Source organism: Netta rufina (genome assembly GCF_964035555.1).
Source record: "Netta rufina genome assembly, chromosome: 24".
In the NCBI taxonomy this organism is placed as follows: Eukaryota; Metazoa; Chordata; class Aves; order Anseriformes; family Anatidae; genus Netta; species Netta rufina.
This window is the reverse complement of record NC_140148.1, coordinates 5,749,010-5,761,476: the sequence shown is the minus strand read 5'-3', so window position 1 is coordinate 5,761,476 and position 12,467 is coordinate 5,749,010. Positions and strand designations below refer to the sequence as shown.

General features: G+C 44.9%; 1 protein-coding gene across 3 annotated transcripts in view; it reads right to left on the bottom strand.

Annotated features, from left to right (window-relative positions):
• The window catches only part of GPATCH8 (G-patch domain containing 8), a 55,495-nt gene that overhangs the window by 34,407 nt on the left and 8,621 nt on the right, over positions 1 to 12,467 (bottom strand). Inside the window, exons 1-2 of one of the 3 annotated variants that reach the window (XM_084301228.1) lie at positions 6,295 to 6,368; positions 332 to 349 (exon numbers count right to left, since the gene is read on the bottom strand). Coding sequence is in view for 1 of the 3 variants with exons in the window: in XM_084301226.1 (XP_084157352.1) it covers positions 6,295 to 6,369 (75 nt within the window). In the remaining 2 variants the exon portion in view is untranslated. Of the gene's footprint in view, positions 1 to 331; positions 350 to 6,294; positions 6,370 to 12,467 lie in introns of those variants that run through there. The other 2 variants (XM_084301227.1, XM_084301226.1) reach the window with 2 other exon arrangements.

Below are 12,467 nucleotides of genomic sequence, written 5' to 3'. Positions count from 1 at the left end.
GCTATCGAACAGCCCCAAGGACCGCGCGGTCCGTCATGCAAAGCGGCCCCGGGTTCATGGGGCTTGCAGATAACGCACTAATTGTTCTACCATTAGCACGTCAACTGTATCTGACAAAGGATTATTGAATCGGATTTTAAAAGCTGATGCTGACAAAAATGGCTGCGTTTTCAAAAAAGGACAAGGAGTACTTTGCGATCTTTTGCTAAGTGGAGATGAGACATTGTGCTGACTGTGTTGTGTTATGAATGCACTAAAATAAACAGACAGATGAAGCAGTATGCTATTTCCAAAAGCAGTGCAAGTGGAGTGAAAGCATTTCCATACGAACCTGGCTTTAAAAACTGGGCTGTCAAAAGAACAGTTAAATGTAACACAAAGTAAGAAACTGTCCAATCACTAATGGTAGTTTTTCTTTTGCTTTGTTTTCAATTCACTGCTTGCAAGTAATGTATTTATTAAAGAAGAGTGAAAGCATAAAATAAATTCAACAAGTCAAGACCAGCTGGGAGATTCAAGAGCGGTGTGTTGTGACTGACACAGTGAAGGGGTAAACAAATGTTAAAGGGAAAAAAGAAAAATTTAGAAGGGTTATACACATTAGCACCACTTTTACAAAACCACTCAAGAGGATGGTCGCAAGTTGTTTGACAAAAATTGGAATTAGGCCTGAACATTATCGTGCCTCGGTTCCCAGGAAGGGGGCATTTCTCCCCAGTCGCTTCCATTTGTTTGCTTAAGCAGTGAAAACTTGCTAATTTAAAAAAAAAAATCACCAAATTTAAATGGAGCGCCTTTGTTTCACTGAATCAGAAGAACAACCCCAAGAGTTTCATATTAACATTCAAGTTGGGACCTAGCCACTTGTCTGCTCATGACGATTTCTAACCACGTCCTACCTTTTTCCTGCATTTCAAAGCACTATCACAGATCTCTCACAGCGGGAGGCTGGCAGGAACGCTCTTCAGTGTAAATGCTACCCTAAAAAATTCAGTTCTGGAAGGCCAGGATTGCTAGGCTCACATGTGAGACCTGTTCTGCAAAGCGTGACAGCCTGGCAAGTAACCGGGGATACCAGGACCAAACTCTGACATGGGGCAGCAAGTGTTGCAACCGCTGGTTGCCTTTTTTTCCCCCCAATTACACTTTTAAGTGAAAACTCTGTAAAAGTGTGGACTCTTTCCCATAGGAAAAAAAAACAAACATCTTTTACACCAAGCTTCCCGCTGTTGTCAAGAACTGCTGTTCCTTGTGACTAGCCTATCCTCGTGCTGCAGCAGTTTTCCTACAGAAAGCTGCCGTGGTTTACAAAAACACCCCCAGCCCCAGCAGGAAATCAGAGCAGAGCTGACAGCCCCAGGGCCCGCACTCTCACTTTGGAGCTCATGTGTGGCAGCCGGGTGAACAAAGGAGCTCTTACTTACTCCAAGCTTACTCCAGACTTACTCCCGGCTCTCCAGCAGCAGCACTGCACACCGCTAGCCCCGGATGGCAGGATGCTCAGCGTAAGGCTGAGTGCCTCGGCAGGCTCCTGATGCAACTGTTTACACCATTCTGCACTACTCTCAGCACACTGAAGCTCTTGAGCAGAGGTGATCGCTTCTATTTACAGATGGGGAACTTTGCATTGCAGATTTAGTGCAACTTTTTCAAAGGCATGTCAGAAACATGAAGGTCTGCACTTCACCAGACACTCAGGAGAGTTGGCTAAGCTGCTCTGGAAAATCTGCAAAGTGACCTTCTCAAACAGCTCAAACTGGCTTCCCCAGTTCCCCATCCTGCGCCCTGACTGACCACGTGCCCTTGCTCACTTTTCGCAGGTATCAGCGATTCCTGAGCACGATACCCCCAGCATAGGTTTCTGAAAAAGGTCGTGGCCAATAGAAAAAAAATGCATATGATGAAAAGATGTGTACGAAAACTGAAAGGGTTTGATGATGTTGTACGTGGAGAGAATCTGCAACAGGTGGATCGAGCTGCGTTACGAATAAACCAACACCAGTTGTGCCCAGTACAGATTTGCTGTATGATGCCCACGCCACCCCGAGTGCTGCATTCTCATTGATCGGCTCAGCATCGGCAGGAACCATACATCTCTTGAGTGGGTTGTAAGCTGTGCTGACTGTGTATTGAGGAATCTATAAGCAAGGATTGGATGCTACTGGGTGAACCCATGCAAACAAGAGATTGAAAAGATTCCCAAAACAAAACCTATAGCTCACTACAGATGACACAATGAAGACTAGAGAGAAAAGCCAAATAGTAATGCTACACCATTCAGCTTCAAGAAGCACATTATTTATAGCGCTGTCCACATATGGCTACTGCTAAATGTCAAATCAGCAGCCTCATCAAATTACACTTTGGAACTAGTGGAGTCCACAGATCCGTACAGATATACAGTGCGACAAAACCCAACTTCAGCTCGTGCAGACGTCTACAACGGCCTGGGATCTTCCAGCACCTAGCACCTCAAGTCTGAAACCCTGTGCAGGGCAAGGACCTCCTCGTGTGACTGAGCAGAATTAGAGAGAGGGAAAGGACGTTTGTTAGTGATGACAAGGACAAGCTACCAAGCTCCAGGATCAGTGGACGATACGCAGCCTCGCCTCCAACCTGCAACGATGACGGCTTGGTTCGACTCCCTGACACTCTGTATGTGGTCTGCGGGGGAAAGAGCTGCTGTCCGGGGGGGGCTCTAAGGGTGTATTGCTATCTCCTACTTGATCTGTACTGCTGGGACAAAGAAAACCATGAATTCACAGCAAGATTCAGTACACAAGTAGAATTAAATTAACGTGAAGAAAATCTGGATTCTATGAAAGCTGCAATACTTTATGACTTCCCGTTTGAAAAACCTGAACTCAGTGCAGTTAAAATATTTTTAAACAAATGCATGCAGCTTCTTGAATCAAGGAAAGGCAAAGTGCTCTGATTTTCAAGGACACCAAACACCAGTGGTTCCACTGACATGACCAGCCAGTGTAAATGCAGCATTTTTCAAGCCAGAAGAACAACAAAAATTGTTACTTGCAGGGGAAAAATAAATATTGGTCTTTGCAGCTATGAAGAGTTCATTGATAGGAAATACTTTCTTCAATTTAGTAATGGAAAATAGCTGGCTTCTCACTTAGGCTACGTACATCCACTAGCTCGTGTCAGCTCTGTTTTCCATAAATATACTTTGATTATAGTCGCATGTTTCAGTCCAGACATCTTTGGCCTAAACAAGCTGTACAAAGCAGGATTTCCACAGGAACAAAATCCTAGTGCGCTAATTGAGGACACATTTCAACATTGTAATGATCTGTAGACTCCCAAACCTATTTTCCAGCCACCTTTGAGTTGCATGCTGTAGCAGTACAGTCAGCACCTCTCAACAGATAATGCTGCAGAGATGGATCTCACTTCAGCGGTGATAGTCAAACAAGTGCTTCCAGTGAAACCCTCTGCCCTGTGGGATTTCCAAATGCAAGCTGCCTTTAGAGAGCTTTCTTATTACTGAAGAGACGTGAGAAGCTGCAAGAAGCACATTTAAGAGAATATACTTGATCCACTGTGATCTGTGGAGTAACTGAACTTTAAACTTTACCTGGGAAGTGCTTTGATCTGCTATTGTTTTAAACACCCTCCTTTGCACAAAGATATTTGTCATCGAAACTAGTTCCACAATGTGGAACAGGCTCTTACTCATTGCTAAGAGCAGATTCCTTTGTAAAGGTCAGCTGAATTACTAACAGTGAGCTGGGTAAGGATTACAAAACAATTTGTGAATAAATGTTAATATTGCAAGTATTTAGATGTGTGGCATTTGCAAGTTATATATTTGTACTTACTCCTTCCCTCTCAATTTCAGTTCAAGCCTGTTATGCACTTTTGGGTGGGCCAACAGCATGAAATATCTGAAGCCAGAAAAAGCAGCGTGAGCACCACGCTCCTAGTGAAAAATCTCGCAGGACAGGTACACCAGACTCTGACAAGGAAACCACTCCTTTTAATGTGTGCAATTTGCCAATTTCAAAAGCGCATGGGTCATTAATAGGGTGGGAGCAAAATCGTCATTGGTGGCAGGAAACCTGACAGAATTATTTGTGCTTCCCAGCTACACTTTTTTTTTTTTTTTTCCAAGAATCAACAGTGTACCTAATGAAGATAATGTGAAGATTTTTAAAGCGACTGGTTTGTTTCTGATGGCACTTTTTAAAAACCAGGCTTGTCTACAAGTCAGGGAAAAACCCAGCCACTGTGCAGCAGTTGCAGCTTTTGAATTCTGGAACTAGCACACGAAGCCAGCTCCAGCACACTCCAACACAGAGCACGGTGGATGTGACAGTGCAGAACACACATTTCATGAGTTCTGTGACTTTTTGCAAGAGCTCAGTGTCCCAGGCTAAGGGTTTTTCTCCTCAAATGCTTGTTTCTCTTAATAGATATTAAAGAAGGTGTGTGTGTGGGGGGGGGTAAAATAAGAACTTGAGGTTTTACCTTTTTCTTCTCTTAAGGATTAAACCATTCTCCTCTCCATCAAATGCTTTTCAGATTTAACCATAAGGCTACACTGCCTATATTAAAGCCTACAATGAAGTTGGAGTAACAGTAATAATGCCACAATATTTGGATGGTGATATATGCATGAATGAGATACTAAAGCTGTAATTTAATTTCAGTTTTCTGCCACAGTTCAACATTAATCAAACTGCAACAAAAGATTACATTTGCAGGTGATCCAAGATGCACTGTCTGTCTATGTGCTCGTTCAGACTTTACATGCCTCGGCAGGCATCACTTCCTTCAGGATACCACAAAGATTCAATCTATGACCATTTCTATTCCCCTGTTTGGAAAACATTTAGAAAGCAGATAACCAGGCTAGTCTGTAGGTAGTATTTTAATTATTTTGTAAATGCTAATTTCCAATGTGGCACAGAGTAGGTAGGGTACCCATGAGTATTTCTCATTATATCTACACAAGAAAACAAGCTTGGCATTTTAATTAAAATCCCCATGTCACAGCATAAGATTAAAGTATTCAGGAAAACATTGAATACAAATTCCCATCTCTGCAGCATTATCTCATGCGTCATCAATTACTGCCATGCCTAAATCTAGCATCATGCCAGCACATTAAGACAGTAGGTACTATATGCAGTGTTCACTGGACCAGAAGAACAGAAATAAGAAGGGGGAAAGGAAACCCTAGAGAAGAAATTAAAAAAGGCAGACCGTGCAATACAAACCAGATCATGGCTGCTTAGCTAATATGGGCCAACTGCTGCGGAAGAAAAATGTCGAACACCCCAAGTTGTGTAAATTTTTGTAAACATCTAAACACGCACACAAACACACACAACACCAACCTACACATGAATGAAAATATATATTCATCTTTTACTAACACTAAGTTTCTTCTAAGTGCACGCTAACATGAAGAAACTTTAAAATTATTATCTGGGAAAATAAATATTTGAGAAGTTCTAACTTTAACAAAAAACTAGTCTTAATCAGAACACTGCTGGGCAACCCTCCTTTGTTCTTTACCACTTTTCTTCCTCTTGTACTGAAACCGCAAATGAATATTTAAATTGAAAGGCAAAAGCTAAGTGCCAAACTCACGGGTGAAGTTTAGGCTGAACAAGATATCATGCCTAAGACTAGCAGAAGATGTTTTGCAGAGAGAAAAATTAAAAAGCTCCAAAAAGCTTAAAAAAGTAAAACTAAACAAAACTTAACTTTCCCCATCTATTGGCTGTACTCTCCATACCTAATTCAGAGGTTTTTTGTTTGTTAAATGAAAAATACTTTAAAGAAACTCACATCACAGTTTCAGATTCATGGGGAAGGGCTGCTATACTAATACATCCATGTTTCCATACTGCCGGATGTCATCCTAACACTGTTCTTTAACACACCAGTACTAAACCGAAATTAAAAGCTATCAAGGATCAAAATACATTTTACTATGGTCTTCCATTAGGTTCACATAAGAATTATACTGATTTTTCAACAAAATACATAAAGAACAAAATAAGTGTCTACAACTGAATGTATTACTGTAAATAAGTTCTGAAATATCACAATGAACTAAAGTTTAAGTTACCTATAATTTCAGGAGAGCTACTTCAAGATTAAATCCCTGGCTCACTTAATCTTGGCATGCACTTCACCACAATTAACCCCGTCCTGTCATTTTCAAAAAGGAGCCCACTCCTAACCAATTTGACTGCATTCACATCAAGTACCATCCGATCACGGCCTAATTTTTGGTGGCTTGATGATGATAAGTATGTATCTTACCGATTCTATAGGCTTGTCTAGAGATGCTTGCTCTATCTCCAGGTGCCCTTCTTCATATTGATCAAAGTGATTGCCCTGGAAGAAAAGGAAACTGTTAGCTCTACAGCAGGACACACTGCCCGTGGTGTCATTTCAAGATACAGGCTTGTGCATGTGTTAGATTTTATATTTGTTTTACTGGCTAAATATAAACTAATTAAATACAGCCTCTATTCAGTATGTAGGCTATAGGAAAAAAAAAAGTCATTCTGAAACCCAACTGTACCAATTCAATGAGGTTCACAAGTTATAGAAGTTGGTAAAATATCAAAAAATTAAGATGACAACACTTGGGGTGTGTGTGTATATTTTCATTTTGTTTTGTTTTAAAGTCTGTGAAACATTAACTACAAGCACCAGTGCTGGCCAAAACCACACAGAACAAGAATCAGAAGGAACTGACACCCCCCCCAGCTCCAGGAAGGCTTTTTGTGGTGCTGGTTTTAGTTTGTGTGTTTATTATTTGGTTCATTTTGTTGTTGCTGTTTTTTGTGTTTTGTTTATTTGTGTTGTTGGTTTCTTTGGTTTATTTCTTGTTTGGGTTTTTTATTTGTTTGTTTTTTAAAGGCTTTCCTTGCATCAGGAATCCAAACTGCTTGCAGCATGCGTGTAATTTCACGCACCTCAAGTCAACCAAAACCCACAGCGGTACCGCAGGAAGCCCTCGCTGTGCCTCAGCACACGGCCATGGTCTGAAGCAGCCCCCTCCCTGCACCCCCAGCCGCACAACGCCAGGTGAGCCCAAGTGACCACCAACACCTGAACTCAGCAGTTTCTGTGCCACGATCAGCCTGCAGACATGTGGACGCACCAGGAGGGAGCATTTTGGGCGCAGTACCTAAAGCCACTACGCAGAAGCGGTAACGGCCAAACAGATGAACACGTCTGAGCAAAGAGGACCAAGAGACGCACAGCACACTAATAAAGCGTGCAGATGCTGACAGGGCAAAGAAAAGGCTACAGATAGCCATAAATCCAATCCCCTTGCTTCTCTACACTCCTGGATCAACTCCGTAGGATAGCTGCAGCCCACAAGGTATCTGCAGTCCTACAGAGTGGCCACGTGGATAGGAAAAGGAAGCAGGATTATTGTTATTGTGTGCCACACCTAGCTCCCCCACACACACCCCACATGTGCTTCAGAATCGCTGACGTCTGAGCAGGGCCACCCAGGGCCCCACGGAAGCGCAGCACAGCAACGATGGCAGCCGGAGACCAGCGCCACGCACCCACTGCAGGGCAGAACCGAACCTCCCTGCCCTTCCGAGGCGCTGAGCAGGGGGGCTCCCAAGCTGGGGAAGCAGACGCCGACGGCCTGGAGAGCAGCCACCGGTGCTGGAACACCCTCAGCACGAGTGGCCATTTCAGGAAATCCATGTCTCTGTTGGAGCTTCTCAGAAGCCTCAAATTCCTGAAATTGCGAACGCTGTGAACCATTTTTGGCCATTCGCTATGTTTACGACGCATCACTAACAACCACCACAGTTAATACACATCCTGGGGGGGGGAAGGGGGAGCGGGGTCCCACTTGCTCACTGCAAGCTTGAAAACAAAGCCGAGAGGTGGCTGCTGGAGGGAGCAGGTCCCGGAAGGGGCTGCTTCTGCAGCTTCCCAACCTCCCCCGGGCACTGTGCAGTGTCACGGCCCCATGCAGCCACCAGAGGCTGTCACTGTCCCTTTCCCAGTGAGACCAGAACCCTCAGCCAGTACCAAACACGTGGGGATTTTTATTTGTATTCCAGCTCCACAATTTCTTTGAGCAGGAACACCTTGCACTGCTGCCAAAAGAAACATGTTGTTGCTCTCCTCCTTTCTACCAACACCAATTTTTCCTTCTACAAAAATTTTAATGAAAGCCAGCATGAGAAAGAGCAAATTACAGCTGTAATGGACTGCCTCTTGGAAGCTTACAAGCCAGACAACAGCCTCCAAAAATCTTCTGAAACTGGAGTTCCTGCCAGTGATGCAAATTTGCAAGAGAGCATCCTGACAGAAACCTGCTGCCAAGAAAATGTGCCTCAATACCCAAAATTCTGCCCTATCCATCACCCGCGGGGCACAGACCGCTCACACAGGCCACGCTCTACACCCAGCACTTCTTCCCCATGTGCCCAGAGCAGATTCGGGATTTCATCTGCAGGCAGCAATCTTTTTCGGACAGCCTTCAAGAAGCAAGCTAAAGGCAAACGTACTGTGCACGTGCAATCCTTGAGCTGCGTACGACAAAAATCAGTAGCTTTTGGAGCCGGGCACAGCACAGATGTACACAGCGTACACGGCTGTGTTGTGACGTCATCAAGCCCAGCCTCCCCATAACAGTGCCCAAGAGAACAAAAGCAGTCAAGAGCATGTACACTGCTGATGAATTCGTACTGTCGGCTGCTGCACGTTAGTAAAACTTCATGTACAACATTAAAATCCACAAAACATTTAGATAACGAGCACCTGAAACACTCCCAGCAAAAGCCAAGTCATAGGCTGCTTTCCCCCCGCTCATTTCACGATGTGATTTCTCTGCCTGCAGATAGCTCAGACTATGCCAACTAAATTACCTGGAGCTGGCAAAATATTTCTGCCTACTCACTGTCTCCTTCTGTGCACTGCCTGCCAACATATTGAAATTATTTTTTAAAAAGACAAGGGTCAATTCCACTCTGAAAGCACACCTTGCTGATTTGAGGCTTTACAACTCTATTTGCCTTCGCTTTAAAAAAAAAAAAAAAAAGTCTCCTCCCAGAAGCTATGCAGGGGACTGAACAGACCAGAGACAAATGCAAAGAAGCCAAAAAGCAACCAAAGCTGTTCCAAGTCCCAGGATCTCACTGTTATCTCCTTTATGTCCCTCAGGATTCATTTTGTATAGTTGTATACTTCCGGGGTTTTGTTGCCGGTCATGGCAGTGGAGCCGGGCTGCCTGCTTTTACAAGTAGCAGCACTACAAACGCCTCGTGTGTGGAAGCAGGCAGGGCGCTTGCCATCACCCCGAACTCCTGGGTAACACAAATTCCCTCGGCACACACTGCGCCAAGCCCCGGGGGATGCCGACACCGCACTCACTATATTAGGAAGTTGTCTGTCCCAGGCCTGGCAATTGAAGCCACCAGGGTAACAAAGCGTCCAAACCAAACCAAAAGCAACACGCATCACAGGGAGCGTTCTTTTTCAATCCTTAACGCAGACAATTAAAGGAAAATTTCTCTTTCTGCCATCAAGTAGCTCACCCTGGATAAAAAGCCAGGAGGTAACCCAGCAGTCACACCGAGGTCACATCTATGAGCGTGTTCATCATAGCAGTGCCTAAGGAGCAAGCAGAGAAGGGGCTCTCGCTTCTGCTGTCACAATAAAGCCTCACTAAAGCGGTGCTGCCTGCCATCGCGTGATCAGAGGCCTTTTGGAGCCGGGACTCCATGGGGCTGAGGCAGCACAGTTTGTCCCTTCGCTTCCTCAGCCCTGGAGCTGGCTCCGAAACAAGCTGGGGGGAATTCAATCTGTTGTCTTTGTTTTCCAGTTCCTCAACCTGGCACATCGAAGGGATCCATTTCACATTTCTGTGCCGCTGTGTCTTAAGACAATGAATCAGAGGAAGACAAAATACTTTAACATTTAAGTCTAACAATTAATTAAAACCTAAATGTTGAATCTGTTGAGAATAAACTACATTTCTGGCAGATGAGAACTATAAGCACAGACCATGTTTTAATACGAATTTAATCTGCATCTTCTGCAGACTTGAGCAATGCTTCTCTCTTCAGAAGAAACCTTTAAGTGTAGCTGGTAATTCAATCCCTACCAAACGGACACCAGATCATCAAATAACAGCCACATTAAAAAAAAAAAAAAAAAAAAAAAAAAAAAACAGTGCTTGTTCAAAACCTAGTCCCAGATCATCTTCCCTGCGTGACTGCCCCAGAGAGATGCTAAATCCTGGCCCTGCCAGCTAAAGAGGCCCCTGCCTGCTCCAGCAGCACACTCCCCAGGGCTGAGCACAGCGCCCTCATCCCTCGCACCCTCTGCCCCCAGCCCCAGGGCTGTACCGGGGCCTCCCAGCTCGGGCGCTGTCAAACAAGACGTGCTGCACTGCTTTCATTGCCTCCTTGCAGCTGCGAGCCCCATCCTGAAAGAGCAGGGCACGTAAGACGATGGGCTTCCACTCCAGCACCCTTCACTGCTATCTGTAGCACTCCATGCTGCAGCGAGGGCTCCAGCCGGGTGCGTCACTGCAGTCCTGATGAAATCCAACACACCTTACTGCTGGGATGAGGAGCAAGGGCAAGCCTTTAATGCCCACACACTTGCTCCACACTGCACACCAGCTGTTGGGCTCGCTGCATTCCCCTCCAGGAGCCAAGATGCCCACAGCCTGTGGTTCATCTGGCTGCATCATCTCAGCTCTGCAGCCACCGCCCGGTCACTCGCAGCCCCGTGCCCTTTCCTTTCCCCTCCTCTCCCTGTTGGATCCGTGCACGAAGCTCTCAGCCAAGCCCTGTGTCTCGGAGCCCTCGCATGCTAAACGAGCAAGTCTGGAGCACAGCTTTTGGAAGTCAACTAGCAAAAGCTGCCTCCATGTGGGATTTTGGACTGTTATACTCCCTTACTTGGGCAGCAAATACGTGGACCTTCCAGCCCAGGAAGTCCCTTTTTGTCCAAGACTAAATGGACACTGGGTTTTCTGAAACAATTCAAGTGAAATAGCCTGAGGGGAAGAGCACTGCTGCTTGTTTCTTTCTTCCAAGCTCCCAAACATTGTAGCAGTGAGACCTGGCATGCATAATTTCAAATTTTAACAATTTAATCACACTTCTAACCCAAAGTATTTAGTGTGAAGAACTGTTGCCACTAAACGGCTCGATACAAGTGAAATTAATTTGGTGTTTTACACCCACTTGTCAGAGTAAGCTGAGGATCCCGGAATTTACTTTGGCCCCTGTAAGACAGCAGCCGGTCATCTCCACGAGGCAGGCTCTCACAAAGGCTGGCAAAGACAAAACATCTAAGGACCCACAGATCTTCCTAGGAAAGAAATTCCTTTTAAAAGCATCTTCACAGCTACAAGGCAGAAGAAAAACATGCTCTCCCCTTCCTTCTCACCTGAAGGGTGGATCCAAAACCAGGCCAGACATCCAAGCACTGCATTTTCTAAGTCACCTACAGCATCACCACCATGAGGAAAGGACGATGAGTCACTCGACTGCTTCAAGGCTATTAAACCTCCCTGGATATTAATTATCGGACTGCTCTTTACGATCTGTCCAAACACAGAGGATATTAAGATGTCAGCTTGCAGAGCGCATCCCATGCAGTGCACATTCCTGATGGGAATTAGTGGTTTCTTCTACAAACAGCTGTACGTTACCCATCTAGTAAGTGTGGCAGTCCACAGCTCGGCAGCTAGGCTGAGCATTTCAACGCGGCACTCCAGTGGAGAGAGCAAACGACAACAAAAAAGGAGCATAATGGAGATGTGAAAGTGATGGCTTTCTTTCAGAACGCTTTCGTTCAGCTGCCCTTCCAGTTACTGCTCAACAAGAGAGCTCAGTTACAAGAACACTATTGCTAATGTAAAAGCAAACAATGCAAGCCACAAAACCCAACAGAAATCAGAGACAAAGAGCCTACAATGTGAACACCTGGGGGAAATCCTGCCTGCTCCAGACTCACACAGACAACTGCAAGCAGAGCTACGTCAGTGAAGACTCCAGCTCACAACCACAGATCCGTGCTAAGGGCACTAACATCAGCATTGACCAAGGAGGGAACGCACAGGACACAGTCACTGAGATGTCAGAGCTGAAGCGATCTCTATTTCCACGCTTACCTTCCTCCAACTCAGGAGGGTGTACAGCAACACGTTCCCGTGACCGTGCATATAATCTAAAGAAAAGAACTTGGCAGAAAAGCCTCACTATACTCATCTTCGTTATTTCTTAAATGCACCGGAAAAGAGCACAGCGTGATCACAATTTTTAACTGCATTCAAAAAGAGCACAGCCTGTTCAAAAATTAAGTTTTCACACTGGTGAAACATCAGAAAGACTCAGAAAACAATATTTATAGTCCATTTACTTTAGAAAATGGAATTTTAAAACACTAAAGCAAATTAGCACCACCTGTGCACATTCTAGTTATCTAAGAAT